Genomic DNA, 23,223 nt, shown 5'->3' on the forward strand with positions numbered 1-23,223 from the left:
ACAAGTTACAACATTGATTCCAAGCAAAGATAGTAAAAACCTTAAAATTTATGTCAACTACTAAAAATAGTAAAAACCTTAAAATTTAAAATGTAAAATTCAAATTAAAAAAAATCTTATTGAATAGGATCGAAGTGCGTATAATATTGTGAATTTGTAGCACTATTTTTTCTTATTGAGTAATTATAAATAAATAATATGTAAGTCTTGCTTACTCTTATTGAAAAAGAGTGAAGCCCACCATTAAAAATAAAATTTCTTATATGAAATTTCCTGTTATTTTTAAAGGTTTCGAGAATATTTATACAGTAAATTGAGTTTAAATAAGATAAGAGAAAAGTTAAATAAAATATTATTAAAATATTATTTTTATTTTGTGATATAAATAAATTGATTATTTATTATATTTTATTTAAAAATTTTAAAAAATTATAATAATTAAATAAAATGAACTGAGTAGAGATGCTTTCATGTTTTTGTCTACGTGGCTTGCTACTGTAATTGGTCATTTTAGACAAATATACTATTATAATTCGTCATTGCATTATAAATAGTTCGCATCAATATTCACCATGGAGTGGGGTGTATTGATTTTTGTTATAACAATGAGATTTTCAGAGAATAAAATTATAATTTGGTAAAGTTTAACTATTTAACTAAGCATTAGTATTGGTTTCTCTATATGCATATTCAAAATCACATTTTTTAAAAATTAATTTTGCATTTTAAGAAAAACTCACATTAAAATATGCATTTTTTAACCAAATAATAAATTATTATTATTTTATTAAAATTATTCTTTTTTATATATTTTACAATTAGCACAATAGGTTCAAAAATATCAATTCCATATATCTAAGTAACAATTTCATATATCAAAATAACCAGATTTATCAATAAATATTAATATATACTAAAAAATATTTTGTATCATCAACTTAATATAAATTTCATATATCAAAATTATTTTAATAGAAATTTCACAAAATTGATTTTAATGAGTATGAGAGAAAAAAAAAGCAGCAAAATAATATTTGGAGAGTGAAAAGTGTTTTCAAATTTAAAGAAATACTATTTATAATTATGTAAAATTTTAAAGATGTACAATTTAATGTAGACCAATTTAAAAAGATTTTATGTAAATATGAAATGAATATAAAGATGAATAATTCATTGCCAATGCTTTTATATATTCTTTATTTTTTTGTTCTTAAGCATGTGCTAAATGTATTCTTTAAGGTACTGTTTGGTGACATATTTATTTTAAATTAATTATTAATATGGTTTATTATTATTTTTAATCTTTATTAAAATATTAAATATATCACAATCTATTTCTTACGTTAAATACATATTTTAATTTATTTTTTACATTGGAACATGTATTAATTAATAAAATTCACAAAACGTTACTGTTTAACCATCATCTCGAATGATGTCATATCACCTCGCACCTAAACGCAGTTGATTCACTATTTAATCGGGTTTTGTACTTCCTCGTTTCATGCGAAAGGGCAATCCTTCCTTCGAAGGTACAACGGTTAGAACGAAATAGCACCGACCGTAGGAAATTGGGTGGCACGTAATCTCGTGACACGTCCCAATGGCTTGCAGTGCACTCTCTGAGCCAGCCTAGAAAGACTGCACATTGGGGAGACTGACACAGAGAGAGGGTTTTGGCCCTTTGGGTGTTTTCTACTGCCATCCCACTTCCATCTTCTAATCTTCCCGGCTATGGTCTTTGCAGAACAAATGTTGAAGATGGTGTTGCTCTTTCAACTCTTCTTTATCTGTGCACTTAGTCGAACAGGTAACCAAAACCACAGCTCCATCTCCTCAGTTCCAACAAATGCGTCGTTTTGCAGGACATTATGGGCTTATTTTGGTTTCCTTGAACGAAGACCTTATTTTCTGTGTTTCTTTCTTTGCAGGCGCAGGTCAAGAATCTGTTGTGTATTTAAACCTTTACAACACGAGCCCAGAGTTCTTCCAAGCCTCCTCTCACTCTGCTCTTCCCATTGCTGTCTCTGTGGGTGCTGAAAACCTCAGTGAGGTCTCCAGTAGTGTTTTAATGGCTGAAATGTGGCTCAGGACCCATGTTTTGGCTCACTATCCAGCCTCCAAAATCACCACCATTGTTGTGGGCGACACTGTGCTTTGCAACAAAGGCGACGAACACGAGTTGGATTTCATCCTGCTATCCCTCAAGAACATTTATCACTCTCTTAAAAGGTGGGGTTTGGAGAATGAAATCAAAGTCTCTTCTGCTTTCTCTTCCAACTGTTTGCACCCGTACTCTGCTTTTCACAGAGGTAATTTCGGGGAGAAGGTTATCAAACCTCTGCTACAGTTTCTGCAGAGTACCAACTCGACGTACTCGTTGAACCCTCATCCAAATTTCTCACCTTTGTCAGATGAAAGCGTGACCTTGGTGTCTTATCACTTACAGTCAATGCGAAAGCTTGGATTTTTTGAGCTCAAGAAGATCAATGTGTTGGTCAATAGTCTAAAAGAGAAAAAATCCATACGCAGGAAGCTCGCGGTCACTGAGTCCAAGTTTGTAGAACCATTTCCCGCGAGGCCAACCCCATTACCAGAGATTGCACAATCCCCACTCCATTCCTCTGTTGGCTTTTCTGTTCCTTCCAATGTAGCCAAAAACCCACATCCTCCACTTTCTCAAATAGCTTCACCGCCATCGTTGTCGTTCCCCTTTGCTCCAGAGATGCCTCCAGTCATCGATCCAGCGACTCCGCCTTTCGGTTTCACATTTCCTCCTTGTAATCCTGCTCCTTACATTGCCCCCGCACCAGAGATAGGGGTGGTTCAGAAGCTGTGGTGTGTGGCCAAGCCTAGTGTTCCGGCAGAAACTCTGCAACAGTCAATGGACTATGCTTGTGGAAAAGGCGGTGCTGCTTGTGAGGAGATCCAGCCCAATGGGAACTGTTATTATCCTGATACTGTTGTTGCACATGCTTCTTATGCCTTCAATAGCTACTGGCAGAAGACCAAGAGGAGCGGAGGAACTTGTAGCTTCGGAGGAACTGCTATGTTAATCAATGCTGACCCAAGTAATTGTCCTCCTCTACTTCTCTTACCTTAAAAGTTTTTGTTTCCAAGTGGCATCTCTTTCTTGTTCTTGATTCTCATATTATCTAAATATTACCCCTGAAGATTTATCATTTACAATAGTGGTTGGATTTTTGAATCTGTAGTGACAAATGGTGGTTCTTGCAGGTTTTCTTCACTGTCAGTTTGTTCTAAGCTAGATACGGTAGAGGAAGCATCAAGGGTGTTTTGTTACCATTTATGTGGGGATTCTGACTGTAAGGTGACTTTGTTCTCTTGTTCCCTTTATCCCGGTGGTGAGTCTAGTTGGATAGGGTGTAGGAGCTAGGAGGGACTCGGGAGTTCTGTTTAGTTAAGACTAGTTATGTGGCACCCTATGCACAAAAGAAAAGAAAAGAGACACTCTTAAGATTTCTGTCCTGGATAATGTGTTTACTTTTAATCAAAGATATTCTTTCTGCTGCGCCGATGATATGATGTTTTTGTAATGAGAAATACTTTTTGTAATATTTGGCCCTTGACTGATGGTCTAAAATGCTCTCGTTGTGTGTCGAATTTTGCATATTACCTTGAGGATTTAGGGCGTGGTTCTAACAGATGGAGATTTCAAAGTTCCGTATCAAACTTCTGGACAAAGGAACGGTTATTTTTCTCCATTGTTCTTGTTTGATTCTTGAAATTAAAATGTCAACAAGATTGATAGATCTAGATTGGTATGGAAACAGAGAGTACTTTTTCATTGAATAATAGACTGACCACCCCTCCTATGCAAATGAAAGTCATTGGATACTGCATTTCTTATCAAGGATTATACTCGAAGCTAAAAGATAAAGATTGATGTGGTGGCGGAACTTTTGAATTTCATGAGGAGACTCTTTGAATCTATTTAGAACAACATAGACATGCTTTTTGACTGATATTGTAAAGATTGATTGAAGTTGGTGTAGTTGATTATTCAAAACAATCTTTTTGATACTTACAAGTGCTATGATCATTTGTATGGACTCTCAATTTTAAGTAGCATTGGATCCCAGTTCGTTATCCTTTGAAAGATCATTTCAAGTTCTTGTCCGAAGAGTCTCAACGGAAAGATAAATATATAACGTGAACATACAACATTTAATATTATTTAAAAGATATACATAGGCAATAATAATTGCCGTAAGATTCATTTTGTATGTTTATCTCACTCTTATTTGATGTGATAAATTTTTACTTGGATGCATCAATAAAAAAAAATAATATTATACACAGTCGTTAAGTGTACAAATGTCGATAGTCGTTTTGAAAAGAGTGATGTTTATTATTAAAAAATTAATTTTTTTCAGATTTATTTACTATATTTAAAGTGATTGTACAGTAATCTATAAATATCATTTCTAGTAAAGAATATGTAATTAGATTTTTTAATCTTTAATATAAAATAATTAAAAAAAGAATGCCCCTAAATATAGTTAAGCGAAAAATGCTGCTAAGGTGAGACAACAAGTACGAGAATATAGATATCCGTGTCTTTATATTCTTCATATCAGATCATGCCAAATGATCTGAGTCATCATTTAGCTAATTGATGCTTTACACATCGGTTCAGGCAAAAGAAAAAATAAAGAAAAATGCTTTATGTAAGGGGTGAGAGTGTGAGACTTTAGTCTGGCTTTATTTTCTCTCTCTCTGTAAGCAGTCTACACTTTTTTGAATCGCCAGATGATCCTTTTAAGTTATGGCAGCTTTGAGTATTTCAATGGATTTTTGCACTTTCTGCTCAGACATCTACTCGAAGTATTAGTAAGAGGAGTATTCCTCTCGTTATTATTATCCTCAATCATAACCAATTATATATTGCATTTCAAGAGATTATTTTAAGAGAGATTTTAAATGAGTACTATTACCGTCACAAAGAGATTACATAAAAGTAATTTTATCAACTAACGTGATTTTATATCGTTTATTAAATCTATTTTATCATAAAAATAACTTTACAATCTGACGAACCCATCATTTTTCGTATTTGTATCAACTACTTAGGAACAGCTGCTGGCTGTTTCCGGTACCCATTAAGAACTTTATTGGGTTGGGAAAATAAAAGGCTGTGTTACCCATTTTGGTGTGGCGGGCTATGACTGTAGAACACGAAAGTGTAGACATGCATCATCACAAATGTCACGTCCGTTCCCATGCCTCAACAAATGCACTGATGTCGGAATAATTTGATATCATACTTTATAGCATCAATTCTTCAGGGAGCATGCATTTCTTACTTTCATCTTGCTGTACTGACATGATCTTATCCACTAAGCTTTGATTTTTTTTTTCTTTAAATAATAAAAATTGATCCAAGGGTTGTAAAGATTGCTCATCAACACAGTAAAACAGAAAGTTGGATTGGATGTAAGTGTAGTTTATACCCTCTTCCATCTCTAACCCATGCCTCTAGCAGAGAAGCTTTGTGCCCTGATAGCATATCATTTCCAGATTATCGAGCTTTGAATTTGTCTGACATCACTTGGCTTTGGTAAACCGATCCTTATGCTTGATTTTGTAACTATCTAGTGTCAATTGCTTCCAAAAAATAAAAATAAAAACATCTCATCAATAAGATTTTTAAAGACCAAGGGACAACTATGTTATGTGTCATTCATAATCAACATAGAAAATAGAATCCTTGGTATCTTATTACTACCATAGTTAAATTCTTCACTACTCAATGAAACTTTCTCAAGTATTTTACACCGAAAAAAAAAAGAAATCCACCATTTCAAAGAGTATGCAGAAAAGGTCTTTCTCTAAGATGAAGTACAAACACATACAATGATCCACGACAGTAATAATCCAACTACATGTCCTTACTGTTGTGAATTGTTAGTTGGAACGATAATTACTTTGCAGTCTGCATTTTCCCCATTGTCAGGAACATTACTTCTGTCTTGAGTCTGCAAAAACTTGTAAGATTAAAGAAACTAAACAAGGTGACAAATTTATAACAAAAAACGGTAGAGATCATACAAGAACAGGGGAATAGACTTGAACTTAACAGTGCTAATCAATCAAAAAAAATCCTCGAAAGATTCAAGAAATTTTCATGATATGCTAACCAAAAAGTAAAAGATAAAGAGTTTTGCCCGGTGTTGGTCCCACATAAGTTGGGGTCCTGGGAAGGGACGACTGATATACAATCCTACCCACCCTGCAGTATTTTATGCACAAGTGGCCTCTTTCAAATTTGAACCACGCACAGACACTTGGCACAATCCTTCCATAATTTTCAAAGTCAAAGAAAGGGTTCTTTTTATCCACTTCTTATTGAAAGTTTTGTTCAATAGAATGGTAAAAATATTCAACGCAACGGCTAACAGGAAATAAACAAGAGAAGTCATGTAGTGTTCTACAAATATTTCTTGCGGATAGGGACATAAGGTCCTGAGAACATAACGGATTATAACATCATACTTGAAATAAAAACAGAGAAACTAAAGGCAAAATGAAAAATGACATGACAACTATTGTCTCCTTGACCAATCTCAATTTGAAGATTCATAATCAGCCATATTTTCTACTAGTGAATTAAGCAATTGCCACAAATGAACTTTTAAAAGTTTTCACTGAGAGAGAGAAAGGGTATAATAATTTCCTTCGATGATATGTAAATCATCCCACAAGCAATCCCTATCAAGGTTGACATTAACTGAACAGAATTGACGGAAAATAACAGAATAATTACAGAAAGCAGCACCATACTAAGAAATCAAGGGTGTGATCAATAACTTCTTCTTAACTGCTGGTAGCAACAACACTTACTCAAATATGTATGGCATGAGAAACTTTAAATATTTTCTACTGTAAAGGTTTCCTGCGTGATTGTCCAATGACATATAAGGATCAAGCAAAACCATAAGCCAGAAATCGTCAAAGATGCAAAAAGAATCTAGATGAAAGGGATATGCTAGAATTTTTGCTTCATATACAAGAAATTCAATATCATAGTGAATTTATGGGGCTTTTATGAGAGAAATTTTCCCAAGAACACTTGATACATAAACCATTATAAATAATGTACAAACGATGAGATCAACTACCTGTTTAATTAGACCGTGAGCTGACATTATTTCATAAAACTTATGCATTAGCATTTCTTCTTCTACCTAACTGTGTGCCTTTTCAATTATTCTTCTTTCAATATATGCAATTTTTTTTTAACAGTCCATTCATACAGATGACAACGACCTTAACACGAGTATGAGAAAACCTAAAACAAGAATTCAAATGTTAATTTTTCTATCGTGTTGAGCATTTTAATGATGCCCTAGTTCATTAACCTAGTAGTCGTAGAAATTGTGCGAGCCTACTTTATTTCAAGTTGTCCAAACTCCAAAATACAAGTTGGCTTGAAGAAGCTGTCATCACACTTATCATAATAAGCAAGCAAAATCATATCATTACGAGTGTTACTACTCATCATCCCCACACACCACACACCACACACCATTCTTATTTTTATTTTATTTAATTCTTTTTTTTTTGTTTTATTTTTCCTAAACTAATTGAGTTCTTCTACTCACTATCCATACACCACATATTTGATAAGAAAAAAGATATAAAATTACAAAATTATATTTGATGTATGGTGTGAGGATGATGAGTAGAATTGTTCATTATGAAAAGAAACAACACTATGTACCATTGATACCCCATTGCCTATCTTGAACGTATCAATGGGATTGAGACTAAAAAATCTTCACAGCGAGATAATTAAACAGCAATTGGGTACTTGACAAACAACCTGAAGTTTCCGCACTTAATGTGACATTGATCTATCGGAATCCATAAGAAGATCACTCTGCTTCTCCAAGTGCCCAAGACAATCACACAAACAAACAAGAAAAACTTGAACAAGCAAAAACTAAATAAAAAATCGATCATAAACGACATCATTTAAAATAAAAAATAAAAAACAAAACAAAACAAAACTCACTTCAACATCTCTCCCGTGTATCTGGGATCCATTTAAGTGCTATACTCGATACACCACCAACAGAACCGTAACTGCCGACGAAAGATCCGAACGAGGGCTGCGTTTCAATATTTGTTACGAGTGAAAATTGCACAAGTAAAACTAACCTCTATTTCTAATTGCTGCAACTAAAAAACAGTAATTTATAAACGTTACAAATTCCTCATTGCGAGAGCACGCGAACTGGCATAACTTCCTTACAACACGCATTATATAAGCTCAATTTTCAAAGAAAAGCTCGGCCCTTCAAACGGGCATCTTCACATTCCATTCCAATAGATTCTTGCTTACCCATCAATCAATTTTTGAAGGATGAAATAAAGAAAAATGATAGCTTACTACTCTTCAACTATTTATTTATTTATTTATTTTAATTTTTAATTTTACATAATAGTTAAGGAAGTGACTATTAATAAAATTATATATTTTTTTAATTTTAATAATTAAAGATGTTATCAAAATAATTAAAAAAAATATAAAATGTAAGTACACCAGAATACTCTGCACCATAACACTCATCTCCACAATAGAATACTCAACAGAATGGCACACAATAGTCATGCAAAACCCGTGTGATGACACCTCATAATACTAAATGAATATATACGGAAACTTCTAGAAACTCCTTGTAAAAATTGTTTGGTAATTAATTTCCTCTCTATAAATATTGTATATCACAATGTGCTAATCATTATCGGAAATACACTCTGTAATACATACTCTGAAATGGTTTATGCCCTTTGAGGCATTTCTTCAAATGCCTTCTCTTCATAGCGTTATTCCATTTCTAAGCATGGTATCGAGAGCTGAATAGGACCCCTGTCCATTTTTTTTTTCCGATCCATCATGGCTCTTTCTTCTTCATTATCGAATCCTTCCCTCACCAATTCCGCTGCTAACCTAATCACAGTAAAACTTTTTCATGATAATTTTCCCCTTTGGAAACCTCAACTCCTTGCCTTCCTCAAAAGCCATCAACTCTATAATTATGTCAATTGCTTGTTCCCCCTTCCTCCTGCTTCTATTGATGATAAACCGAATGCTGCTCATAGCTCTTGGCTTTTACAAGATCAAATGATTATCTCTGCTCTTTATTCCTCCCTCACTGACACTATCCTCTCTTAGGTTCTTGATTGCAAAACTTCCCATGAAATTTGGACCACTCTTACCAACCTGTATTCGGCTCAATCTACCGCTCATCTCATGCAAACACAATACCAATTGGCCACTCTCAAAAAAGGCTCCGACGCCATTTCAGTTTACTTTCACAAAGCTAAAGCGTTATCCTCATCTCTCTCCTTTGTTGGCCATCCTCTTTCTTCTCATGCATTCATAGTTTATCTCTTGGCTGGCTTGGGAATAGATTATGAATTAGTTGTTTCTTCCATAACCACTAGACCTGAACCTTTATCCATATCTCAGGTTTATAGCTATCTTCTAAACCATGAATCACATCTTGCTCATTAGATTCACACCACTCTCTCTGCTACGTCCTTCTTTGCTAATTTCACTTAGTTTCATCCACCCTCAAATTCCTCCAATCGTGGTCGTGGCAGAGGTTACTGTCGGGGTCGTGGTGCAGCTCACATCCCTGCTTCGGGACCTCCCACTTTCTTTTCTTTTCAAAATCAAAATAAACACACATGCCAAATCTGTACTCGGGTTGGTCATTCTGCTTTCCAGTGCTATCATTGTTTCATTCATAACTATCAGCCTTTCCCACCTTCATCTCTCACTGCGAATTACACTTCGGTTCTAGGTTCCTCATCTACTTCTTGGTTTCCAGACTCAGTAGCTACAAACCATTTCACGGCGGATTTCTCCAACTTAAATCTGGAATCCACACCTTATACTGGGCCTGATCAAGTTCATATTGGCGATGGGTCTTCCATTCCCATACAAAACACTAGTGCTGGACTTCTTCCAACACCTACTGGCAAATTCATTCTCCGTCATTTAATTCATGTTCCATCAATTTCTAAAAATGTATTATCTATTTGTCAATTTTGTCTTGATAACTCTGTTTTCTTTCAATTTAATTCATCTGGTTTTCTTGTGAAGGATTTGCGTACCCAGGAAATACTTCTTCAGGGCCCTGTTAAGAATGGATTGTACGTGCTTCCAACAAATGATAAGCTTATTTCCAAAGTCTCTGGTTCTACTCAACATCAAGCCTTTATTGGAGAAAGGACTACCCCTCAAATTTGGCATTCCAGTTTAAGACACCCCTCTCCCCGTATCACTTCCTTTACTATTAGTCAAAATAATCTACCAACCACCTCTACCTCTCATTTGCCTCTTTGTAATGCTTGTCTTCAAGCAAAGTCTCACACCCTTCCTCATCCTCTCTCATCTTCTAGATGACATCATACATTTCAACATTTATTTTTAGATATTTGGAGATCGGCGCCTGTGCTATTCTCTAGTGGTTTTAGATTTTATTTTTCCATTATTGATGACTTTACTATATACATTTGGTGTTTTCCTTTACGTACTAAATCTGAAGTGTCTACCATTTTTTTAGCCTTCATTAAATTTGTGCAAAATACTTTTTCTAAAAACATCATTGATGTACAAACAGATTGGGGTGGAGAATTCCGCTTCTTTCATTCTCCCCTTCTTAAATTTGGTATCTCTCACCGCATTACTTGTCCCTACTTTCACGCTCAAAATGGTAGTGTCGAGAGGTGGCATTGTCATATTGTAGAAACTGGGCTTTCTCTTCTAGCCCAGTCCTCGGCTCTATCCAAATTTTGGGCTGAGGCCTTTCAAACATCAACTTTCCTCATAAATGGGATGCTCACTCCTATTTTAAAAAATAATTCTCGATTTCAAGCCTTGTTCAAGCAAAAACCAGATTATAATTTTTTTAGAATTTTTGGTTGTGCGTGGCGGCCTAATTTTCGTCCATTTAATCGCTATAAAATGGATATGCATTCTCAACTCTGTGTTTTCATTGGATATAGTTTAAATCATAAAGGCTATAATTGCTTGCATATTCCTAGTGGTCGCATTTATGTCTCTCGGGACGTACGCTTTGATGAAACACATTTTTCACTCTCAGTCACTAGTGTTCCCTCCCACACTTCTATTTCTAAAACTCACCAAAGTATACCACATTTTCAAACATCCATTCCAGTCTTGCGGCCCGCTACACCTGAACCTACTCTCTCATCTAATCCATCAAATAACACACAAGTCACTTCTTCTCCTGCACAGGCCCAGTCTCCTCACTTAACACCGGCCCAAACCTCAATTCTTTCTTCAACCCAAGAGATCCATTCCTCCCCAGCCCTACCCGATTCCAACCCACCTGCTTCTTCTTCTTGATTGCAATCTCCTACACCGAACTCAATAGAACCCAACCTTCCTCCTTCATACTCTCCTTCTATATCTACACATCCGATGCTTACCAGATCAAAGACACATCATTCTTGTCCACTAAAACGCACGGATGGCACTCTCCCTTGGCCCCTTCCCAAACCTTCAGTCTCCCTCATCGAATCTACTCCTATTCCGGAAGAACCCACGTGGTATACGATTGCGTCCAAATATCCAGCTTGGTGTGACGCCATGGCAACTGAGTTCGAAGCTCTCATGCGAAATCATACATGGATTTTGGTTCCTTCCTCTCCTAATCTTAACGTCCTTGCTTCCAAGTGGATTCTCAAAACCAAAAGACATTCTAATGGCACCTTAGAACGTCGAAAAGCTCGACTGGTAGCGAAAGGGTTCTACTAACAAGTTGGGTTTGATTATTCTGAGACCTTTAGCCCAGTAGTTAAGCTTGTCACAATTCGTTTAATTCTTTCTCTTGCAGTGACTCGGAAATGGCCTCTTCATCAGTTGGATGTACAGAACACCTTCTTATATGGGGATCTAGAGGAGGATGTTTTCATGCATCAGCCAACTGGGTTTGTGAATCCTAACCATCCTCATTTAATTTGTAAACTTCGAAAATCTATATATGGTTTGAAACAATCCCCTAGGGCTTGGTTTGCTAAGTTGAGTTCTCGTTTGTTAGATTTAGGATTTCATGCTTCTGCATCAGATTCATCTTTGTTTCTTCTTTCCAATGCCTCTGTCTCCATCTATGTATTAGTCTATGTTGATGATATTGTTGTTACTGCATCTCACTCATCTGTGATTCATGACTTTATCACTGATTTGCGTCAATCTTTTCCTGTTAAAGACCTTGGCATGTTGCATTACTTTCTTGGCATGCAGGTTTCTAGAAATTTTTCTGGTTTATTTCTCTCTCAACAACGTTATATTTCTAACCTCTTACATCGCACCGATATGCATCAGTCCAAACCCGTGTCAACTCCAATGGCTTCCTTCACTAAACTCACTTCTATTTATGGTCCTTCATTTGAAGATCCACAACTTTATCAAAGTGTTGTTAGAAGCCTTCAATATCTCTCTTTCACTAGACCAGACCTCTCATTTGCTGTTAACAAAGTATGTCAATATATGCACTCTCATCGTCTTACTCATTGGAAAGCCGTAAAACGCATTCTTCGCTATCTTCGCCATACTTCCTCTTTTGGTCTATATCTCTCTCCAACCACATCCTTTAAAATAACGGCCTTCTCGGATGCGGATTGAGCTGGTTGCCCAAATGATTGAAAATCTATAAACGGGTTTTGCATCTATCTTGGTTCTCATTTGATTTCTTGGAGTTCAAAGAAATAACCCACTGTTGCAAGGTCCTCAACTGAGAATGAATATAAGTCCGTGGCAAATACTACTTGTGAAATTCTGTAGATACAATCACTGTTAATAGAATTAGGAATTGTTATTTTTGATATTCCCACATTATTTTATGATAATCTTGGTGCTACTTACTTATCTATTAATCCAGTCATGGACTCACGTATTAAACATGTTGCTTTGGATTATCACTTTGTATGTGATCGCGTTGCTGCCAAATCATTTGCTATCAAGTTTCTTCAAAGTAAAGATCAAATTGCGGATATACTTACAAAACCACTCTTCTCAGCTCGCTTTTTTCTTCTCCAATCAAGCCTCACCATCATGGCTGTTCCGCTTGAATCACGGGAGGATGTTAGCACACCAGAATACTCTGCACCACAGCACTCATCTCCACAACTAAATACTCAACAGAATGGCACACAACAGTCATGCAAAACCTGCTTGATGCCACCTCAGAATACTAAATGAATATATACAGAAACTTCTAGAAACTCCTTGTAAAAATCGTTTGGTAATTGATTTCCTCTCTATAAATATTGTATAGCACAGTGTGCTAATCATTATAGGAAATACACTCTGTAATACATACTCTGAAATGGTTTAAGCCATTTGAGGCATTTCTTCAAATGCCTTCTCTTCATAGCGTTATTCCATTTCTTAGTATAAAAAAAATAAAAACTTTCAAAAACATTGTAAGTAGTAATAAGGTACTAACCGTATCACTACCCTGAAATAAATATGAATCAAGCATTTAGATTGAGGAACGAAAGTATTTTCTTTCTATTTTGGTCGCCGTAGGGAAGTATAATAATGGACCGATTTGTCACCTATGGGTCCACTTCATTGTAAAATTGGGCTTTTGTCGTAGTCCACTAACTTTGGGCTGCTCTTATGAATATTGTTTTTAAAATTGGGCTTCATAATTGTAAAATAGATCTAACATATCATATCAAATTATATATATATATATATTTTTGAAATACATATCAAATCATATTAGTTTTTAAAGACTTATTTTTTATAATTCTCTTTTTAAACCTAACCTGTGACACACTATTTCGAGGCGCACGAGCTATTTCCGTCTTCTACAATCTAATTCAATGGGAACCAGCTGAACAAAAACTGCTTAATAAAACCAACAAGATTTCAAGGGAAACTTTTAGAATCGGTTGAATGTGCTGTTGAGTATATATTATGTTCATTCAGTTCATGACTTGGGCCAATGGAGTATCTCCAATAAAGTGGGCTGGTTGGAAAACCCCAACTCTCAAGCTCTTAGAAAGTGTCCTTATCCCTAACAAGGTCTCAACTACAAGTGCCTACTATAAGGGCCCAATGAGAGGTAATATCAAGACGAGGTCTGGGTCCTTTTCAGCTCATTCATTGCAACGACAAATGTAGTGTCTTAATTGTTATAGGCCCCCACCTTTTACTGACCCTGTATTTTTTCCTCTCCAAAAAGTCTTCAAGCACCCTTTAGAAACTCAATTCAGTGCTGTAAAGATTCATCTGAAAAAAAAAAAAAAAAGCTTAAAAATGAAATGACCTTGACTTGATATTAGTGGGAGATTAAGAGCTATTCCAGAGTCTTCATCGAGATTCATAGCCATAAATTTAAACAATGTTCTAACAAAAGATAAATAAAAAGCCTTTATATAATTAGGACAAAAGGGAAAGAAAAGAAAAAAAAAAAAGAAGAAGAAAAAGAAGGCATCTAGTCAAGGTGGGGTACTCTTGGCTAATAATGTATCAAATTCTAAAGATAAAAAAGCATATACATTTGACGACCAAGCTCACTACCTCAGAAGATGCTCCTGCATTTTGGAGCTCAGTTCACTGAACTCTCGCATCAAAGTTTGCCTCAAAATCACTTCCCAATTATTCCTATATATATATATATTCCATACACGAGAGAGAGAGAGAGAGAGAGAGAGAGAGAGAGAGAGAGAGAGAGAGAGAGAGAGTGTGCGTGTTTGTCCTGAAGGGACCTTAATATTATTAACTTTAATAAGCCACTTTGAGCATTCAACCAAAGACTGGCCAAGAAAGTAGGCAAAAAAGATAGGGAAGCCAACGCTGAACAAGTTTGACTTCTATGTTTCGATAGTACTGTTAATTTCCATCCCCAGTCCCACAGTCACTCTCAGTCCTCCCATTCCACCTACACCACTATATATGTATTGGATCATTAGGTCAAGCCAATAGGAGATGATCAATGAAAAGCTATCCACCCATGATCTTGAGAGAAAGAAATGTATATTCTTTAATAAATATGATGTAGAAGCCTCTTAATTATATCGCTTAATATACAAATATATATATATATATATATATATATATATATATATATTTGAGTTTGGAGTGGAGATTGAGGTTATATTTAGGTATCAAAATAATTTTAGATAATTTGAATTGATTTATAAATAGTAACAACTTAAGATATTTGAGTGAATTTTAATTGTAAGACGTCTATTAAGATGTATTTAAATATATAAAATAAATTATGATATATTTTAACTTTTTATAAAAAATTAGAGCTTTGCTACATGCAGTCGGGAAATACAGTCGGCGTGCAGTCGGCTGTACGGAATGAATAAAAAAAAATTATAAAAAAATTATTTTATATTCAGGAGAACCTACATGAATTATAAAAAGTTATAAAAATAATTTTTTTTTCATGTAGGTCTCGTATTAATTTTTTTTTACAGCTGACTACACGCCGACTGTATTTTCTGACTGTATAAATCATTTCTGAAAAAATTAATAGATCCTTCTATTTTTAATTTGAGATACCTTTGAGATTAGGTACTCGAGTTTGCACATTGACCAGAAGTACTATACTTAAATAAGTCCTTAAAAAATTAAAATTATAATGATCAGTACCTGCCTTGCACTTTCACGCCTACCTCAAGCTTGAGCAAGTAACAGTACTGCACTTGTTTGTCTTTATGGGATGACTCGTGTTGACGCTTTAATATATGTGACTATTACAATTTTACACGTTGCGCTATCGTTCAATTATTACTGTTAAGATGGATAAAAAAATGGACAGACAGACAATCATATATATAAACAATGGAATCGCCATTAATGCAAAGCTCGAAATTACCTAAAAAAAAGTATGTATGTATGTATATCTTGGGGATGAGGTGACTTGACAGTCAAGTCCCTGTCAGTAATTTATGTTAATGATCTCAGCAGTTAGGATTATCATTTACTTTGAAATAATATAAGTTAGAAACAGAGACAAGAGACAGAGATCAGAGAATGCAGGGATAGAGGCTTTGAAGTTTGAACACACTAGTTTCAAATAGCTAGCAGAAGGAGACCATAGAGCAGACACATGTCAGAAGGCAGCAACGAGAATGGTTGCCACTTAGCATTCATATTAATACGTTACTCAATTCCAACCATTGTCACCTTCCCCCTCCATGATTCACATGATCTTTCCTTTTCTTTTTGTTTTTTCTTTATTTTTATTTTTTTAGTTCAAACCCCGTGAAAGGCCAAAAAAAATAAAAATAAAAAGGCTGCCTCGCCTTCTCTTTCTTGGACTGGTGGCTCATTGACTGAGCACCATTAAGTGGTGTGCATTGCATGCATAACCTGTTCCTGGGTCACTTGTACTTTCTATTTGCCGCTTCATGCATTAAATGCATACATATTTTCCAGACCTTTTAATTTTGTCGTCTTCCCAGTAGCAAGCAAGCAGAGAGATGTGCATTTCACCTCAAGGACTAGCTGGCCTCCAGAAACTATGAACTAAGGTAAAAGGAATTGCTAGGAAAGATCAATCAAAGAACCACAAACAAAAAGAACAAAACTCACCTAATCATCATATGTTTGTTGACTCTTATTAACATTGGCCTAGAGCCATCCCAAAATATTGTCACAATCGCGGAACCTTCGGCTCCTGTACATTGTATGATCCAAATATCCATAATAGGACCACCACCTAATACGAGGGGAGGGAAGAACAAAAGAAAAGAAAAGAAAAAAAAGAATATGTGCTTAATGCTTATGGAGAGAGATCAGAGAAAAGACGAAGCAGCAAATATTTCTCAAAATATATGCAAGAATCAAACCAGAAGAAAATCTCTCTCAAGTCTCCCAAAAGAAGAATCCGTCCGACACCACCCAGGTTCATGCACAGAGAAGTACCCATCAATGACTATACTACCATCCATGTCAATGTCATATGACTCCCTCTTATTATATATATATATATATATATATATATAATATATGTATGATACATGCACCCCAAATGATCCCTCTGTTGAAAGAAGAGATTGGACATATTAACCTAAAGGAAAACAATATGTTGATTGTTTGTGCGATATTCTGCCAACTTTGCACGACCCATAAGTTAGCAAAGAAGAATCCGATTGATAATCAAAGTGAATATATGTGTGTAAGGATAAGATAAGGTCCCCTCCTCTCCATTGGGAGGACGTCGATCGGCATATAAATCAAGGCACGAGAGAGAGAGAGAGAGAGAGAGGCCAAAAAGGGGGTCCTTTTGGAAAGGTGATTTTCTCCATACATGCATAGGATATCCCCCCAAGAAACACTCGATTTCTCACATCATTTACAGAACCGATCTTTTGATCAATTTTGGATTAGAATAAGTGAAAGCCAGAAAAAGAGGAAAGCAAAAGGCAACCCCCCACATCTAAGAGATAAACCAAACCCCACATGAAAGGCTGCGTTTTGCTCGAGGAGGATCTAAAAAGCCACATCCATTTACTCAAAAAGCTTCCAAAAATAAAGAAGGAAACTAGGGAAAGCACAACAAAAGCTTATGGGGATATTCTCTTTTCTTTCTTTACAACAAACCCATATCTTGATCTCTTCATTTTCCCTCTTCTCAAAACAGCCAATTTTGTTATCTTTTTACTAGATTAGAACTCTCTCGGGTCGACAAAAATGGACAAGCCAGGTGGTGATTTGGTCCAGTCACCGACTGAGCCATCACTATAGTCCTCCCCGAGCCGCTTGATGCACCACAAGTCCTCGGCACACGATAGCTTTTTCCAGTGGGGAATTCCAAATCTGAGCGGTTCGCGACTTGACACCTCCGCGGCCACAACCCCACACCCACGCGCTTTCGCCAGGTTGTGAGCGTAACCGCATAACGCCTTCACGAACTTCACCGCGCGTGTGCCTTCCCCTCCGATACCGTACAAGAAATGTAGCCCGAATGGCTTGAACAGCTCGGGCACCGAAGGAACTTGGAGCCATGGAAATGCCCGGTCCACGATCCTGGTCGTTTTGGCGAGAGTTCGTTTCGCGAGCGACGCGCCGCGGACCTCCAACGTGAACACGTCCTTACAGTTCCAAATGCTCATAACAGCCCACGACTCGCACGGATCGGCCAAGAACCGATCCGACCCGGGGAACGACTCGGTCGTATACGTCCCACGTGGCACAGCGAGAAACGTCCCTAGACTGAGCTTGTTGTTGAGGACCGAATCAATGTCGCGAGGGAAGAACTCGGTGGTGGAGAAGCGTCGGCGGTAGAGGATTTCGGCGTCGGAAGGGCAGAGTTGAATGACGGTGACTTGGTCGGAGACTCGGACTCGGTGAGCGAACACGGGGTTGACAAGGATGGAAGGAGTACGGAACTTGGAGTAACCGCATTTGTCGGTGAACAGCTTAACGGAAGCCAGATTGTCGTTTTCGGTAGCTAAGTAAGAATACTCAGCGCCATTCTCTCTGAACCACTCCTCCATTCGAAGCACCAGCTTTAAACCTATTCCCAACCTCCTGCTTAAATACATCCATACAGAATAAATAAATAAATAAGAAACAGCACAAAAATAAATAAATATTTATATATATAAATAATAGGGAAAAATTAAGAGAGAGTAATAGCTTAAGACCCAATAATTGAAAAGCATGTCTTTTGAGGGTGGTTATGATAGTGGGGCATTCTCCATTGGCCATTTTTAGACTTCTGACTATAAAAAATTGGGATGATAAAACAGAGTAAAAAAGAGTTTATATCGTAGGTTTACCGATGAGAGGGGGAGACTCGGAGGCCTAGGATGTAGGCGACCTTGGTGTAGACAGGGACGGGTTTGATGAGTTCCTTGTTGTTTTTGGCATTCCTGGAGAGTTTTTTGCCGCAAGTAGCAGTTTTGATGCAACCTCTTATCATGCCAACTATCTCTTTCTGTTCGCTCATCTCAGCCACCTGAGCCGTATACAAATAGAGAGAGACATGATATCAGTCTTCCATTTCACAAAACAACAAGAAACCTAACGTTAGATGTTTGTTTAGTTTCTTTTGTCTCTGTTGAAAAAGTTGGAATGGAGGTGGTGTGAAAGGGAAGAGGATGGAGTTACGGAAAAAGGAAAAGAAATAGCATTTTTGGTATTTACCAGCATGATGAAAGCAGGAGAGTTGCGGACCCGGCAAATAGGGTCACCAAGGAGGTCGGTGAAGAGGGAGAGCTTGCCGCTGGGTCCAACCTCGCACCTCCTCTCCACATCTTCCACTCCCAAAAGGTCTTTCTTACGATCGAACTCTCTCACCACTATCTCGTGATTCTCCTCTCCCATAGTGTTCGTACCCCCTACCCTTTTCTTTTTGTTTTCTTCCTATGCGTTTGAGTGATGGAACAGTATCTGATCGAGTACCAACCAAAACTCCCCACAAGAAACTAGCGAAGTGAAGGTGCTATATATAAAGAGGGGAAAGGAGAGTTATATTCCGAGGGATAAAAATCGCAGCTTTTTCAAGGCCGCTTAATACAGAATATATAGCTATATAGACTGAATTAACGTGTATTGTAAGTAAGAGAGCTAAAGCTTATTTGGCTATACGAACAACATCGGAATTTGAGAAACAAAAAAGACGAGGATGACACAGCTGATAATACTGGTCACAATCTCGTTCCCAGAAAATAGAAAGGACGGAAAAGGAGAAAAGAAAGAAGATTTGGGAGCCGTTGAGCTTCTGCTTCGTCCGCTGCTGCTCCTTTTATTAGGCAGTGAGTAGTTCATCATTGCGGAACCACAAGTGCTATTGTGCTACCTTTAAATACTTAATTTTGGGCTTTTCTCTGTCTTGCGAATCATCCCCACCTTCTTTGTTTGGGGTATTTTTTACTAAAAAAGAATTTAATTTAATTTAATTGAGTGCTTTTTATTTTGGGTGTTTCTGTCTGTATATCTTCTCTCTGTCTGTCTATACAACTTTCCGTCTCTCTCTAGGTCTGTGTAGACTATAGAAGTGGTAATAATAATAACAGAATACAGAAATAAAAATGAGGAATTAATAATAATCATGGTTGAGGTCCTGAGGAAGAGGAAATGGCGGCTATATATGGCTGCGCAGTTCTGTGGGGTGCCTTCGTTCTCTTTGATTTTAATCATTTATTTCTACGGACGGATGCGTAGCCATCATGACCCATTCATAATCATTACTTTCATGATCTCTCTCACCAGCATCATCTCCATCCGCATCATCATCATCATGGATGCATGGTCGTTCATATTATCTCATGGGAGCTCATCATCATCATCCATGAGCGTCTTTTCTTCTCATTTGATACCACTTTGAGCAACCATGTGTTTTTCTTTTTTAACTTTTTTTAGACGCTTTTTTTATGCGTACATCATCATCATCATCATCATATAATTCATAACAGTTTGAGTACTTGTCCAGCGTTGCATGTATGTCATGTGCGTTTCGAGTCCATCATGAGTTGATCAGTTAAATTTACGGGCAACGTGGCAAAACGGCTACCGTCTGTTCAGAGTAGCAACTCCTCAGATTTTCGGCCGTTGATCTTTCACAGTCTTGCAACAGCGGCTCTTTCCATTATAGCTAAAGCTACCAGTAATCGCTTTTATTGTTGAGAATGATTCTGATTATCATCTTAATAATGCTAAAATCTAGATGAACGGTCATGATCAGGGGCCTTATCGACGGCTAATCGGCTATAGCCAGATTTGGTGGCTGGGCCTACATGTGCTATGTTCTAATACATGAAAGGGATATTTGAGACTTGAGAGAACAACGAAGCCCTACTACTGCAGTCTAGTGCAGTAGATACACTGTCGTTGATGTGGGCAGCCTAAGATAGTGGGAATTAATCCATATCTATATATATATATATATAAACCACTGTAAAACATGTCACAAATTCATAATTCCTTTTACCAAGTTGTTGGTGATGATCAGCAATTAAGAACCCTGTTGGTGATTAAACATGACATAAACCAATCATAAAAGAAATTAACAGTTCATGATTTGGCTGGCATATACACTATTGCCATGTGATCTACGTCCTCATCAATAGACAAGAGATTGATCGAGTAATAATATTGGAGATAATAAATATTTTAGTCACAAATAAATTATATAAAAATAAATTTATAAAATGATATAATTAGATATAATAAATCAAATTATAAAATTATTTTTATTATGAAATTGATGTAACGGATCAAATGAAATTGCGAGTCTATAGATTTTTTTTGTATAATCTCTTTATGTCGGCTGTACTTTTCATGAAAGTATTTGAAATGTCTAGAGACAACTGGCCAGCATTATGATTTTTTCTTTTAATATGTTCACACACCCTTTATACAATTTGTATAATTGTAGAAATAATTAATATGTAAATTTTAACATTAGACCTTATCAATGCTTATGATCATATGCAATGGAAGAGTACTGTGGCATGTGAAAACTGCCACATCAAACAGGTCGAAGATGAGCCCATGCAGGAGTGGTGATCATAATTATATGAGTGAAAGCAAAATGGGGATTCCAATCGATCGATAATGATAGCTGGGAAGTGTACGTCATGAGTACTATTAATTGGTTTATATATAATAAACAGAATTATTATTATTCATGATCAGTCGAGGAAAAATAACAACCGTTTCTTCAATCTTAATCGTATAATAATGCTTTAGGAAAACGACCCACAAATTATTTCGGTATATTTAAAACGAACACCCGGTTAAGAATTAGGTCTAGTTTGTTTTTGTAAATAAAATGAAATAAATTGATATGAAAATTAAAAATAGAATAAAATATTATTAGAATAAATTTGTTAATATTATTTTTATTTTAAAATTTGAAAATTTTGAATTACTTATTTTATTTTAAGTGAAAATTTAAAAAAATTATAATAATTAAATGAGATGAAGTGAATTAAGATAAGAATGGTTATGAAAACAAACGAGACTTTAATTGTGCCAACCAAAAAAAAAAAATGAATAAATTAAGGGATCTAAGGACTTATACATGATTAAGGTTATCTTTGGAATATAAACTCAATTCAATCTCGTTTAAACTAATTATTAACGTTGTGTTTCGTACGTCCTTGGATCGAGTCGCTCAGCCGATCTGGATTTTCACTCTAGTTGGATCTTGGGGTAAGAGAGGGGTGGCCCTACGGTAGCTGGGGTAACTTCCGATGCCAAAATTAGTATAGAAATAGAGATCAAAGTGCTTTTAAGAAGAAGACAATAGTGGAATATAATTCACAACAGACTTGAGTTCGTCCTCTCTTACCTTGCAGTTCTGGACGACCTTTATACTTGATCTTTTATGTCAGGTGGGCCATGCCCTATGTTCTGGGGTAAAGGGACGCCTCTCCCCATAGTTTCCTTCACTATGCTACATTTAATGTAGCTTAATTTTCTTGGTGTCAGTCATTTAATATGACATGTGTCTTTGGAAGAGTTGTCTGGTGCCGTCTCTTCCTCTTTTTTCCGATCATGGTTTCCTACATCCCTCTGCAATGTCTCATCTCAATGTTGATGATTACCTCCGACTCGCGTGAGTCTAGAGGCCGCCCAACTCGCATAGGTGTAGAGCTTGCCCAACTCGCATGGGTCTGGAACCTGCCTCGAGTGGGGGCATTTCCAGGTTTGGACTGGCATTCTCACGACTCATGGGACCTGTCGAAGTAATGGGTCTGGAGCGATATTATGGGCTTTAGGCCCTTACGAAAATACCCATAACATTAATTATTGATAAAATTTACTATTTTTTCATAAAAATAAAAAAGTTAAATTTCTTTTAAGATACTTTATACATTTAAATACATATCTCAACTTATTTATATTTAAATACATCTTAATAAAATTTACAAAATATTACTATTGATACATCAATTCATATAATTTAAAATCATTTTAGCATCTAAATCTAACCTAATATTTTTATTTTTTAAAATGAAGTAATAAATATTGAGATAGGTAGATAATTAATTGATCACAATAGAGAATTTGGACCGTACTACATGATGACGAGACGTGCTAAAATAAAAGTGTGGTTTGTGTTTATGCTGGAATGATTTGGTCACGTAGACACACCCGCAATTTAATATTTTCTATTTTCTCATACGAATTAAATTAATAAAAATATTCTCCTTATTTGATAATTTGTTATAAATTAGCCT

At 36.1% G+C, this 23,223-nt stretch overlaps 2 protein-coding genes across 3 annotated transcripts; one reads left to right on the top strand and one right to left on the bottom strand.

Moving 5' to 3' along the window:
• The first annotated feature begins 1,515 nt into the window (after positions 1–1,515).
• On the top strand, positions 1,516–3,576 carry LOC122304549 (glucan endo-1,3-beta-glucosidase 13-like). Its single transcript, XM_043116817.1, has 3 exons — positions 1,516–1,810; positions 1,932–3,071; positions 3,238–3,576. Exons 1-3 carry the CDS (start codon positions 1,735–1,737, stop codon positions 3,267–3,269), a joined length of 1,248 nt encoding a protein of 415 aa, XP_042972751.1. The 5' UTR covers positions 1,516–1,734; the 3' UTR covers positions 3,270–3,576.
• A 13,807-nt stretch (positions 3,577–17,383) lies between these two features.
• Positions 17,384–19,999, bottom strand: LOC122304555 (probable N-acetyltransferase HLS1). 2 transcript variants are annotated; one of them, XM_043116818.1, is made up of 3 exons: positions 19,181–19,999; positions 18,814–18,992; positions 17,384–18,565 (listed from the first exon to the last, which is right to left on the bottom strand). In XM_043116818.1, the coding sequence occupies exons 1-3, from the start codon at positions 19,358–19,360 to the stop codon at positions 17,698–17,700; spliced, it is 1,227 nt and encodes a 408-aa protein (XP_042972752.1). In that variant the 5' UTR covers positions 19,361–19,999; the 3' UTR covers positions 17,384–17,697. The 2 variants fall into 2 exon arrangements, with proteins under 2 accessions (XP_042972752.1, XP_042972757.1); XM_043116823.1 differs by having other exon boundaries at positions 17,384–18,562; positions 19,181–19,988.
• Positions 20,000–23,223: the final 3,224 nt, after the last annotated feature.

This window comes from Carya illinoinensis, chromosome 1, assembly GCF_018687715.1.
Source record: "Carya illinoinensis cultivar Pawnee chromosome 1, C.illinoinensisPawnee_v1, whole genome shotgun sequence".
NCBI lineage: Eukaryota > Viridiplantae > Streptophyta > Magnoliopsida > Fagales > Juglandaceae > Carya > Carya illinoinensis.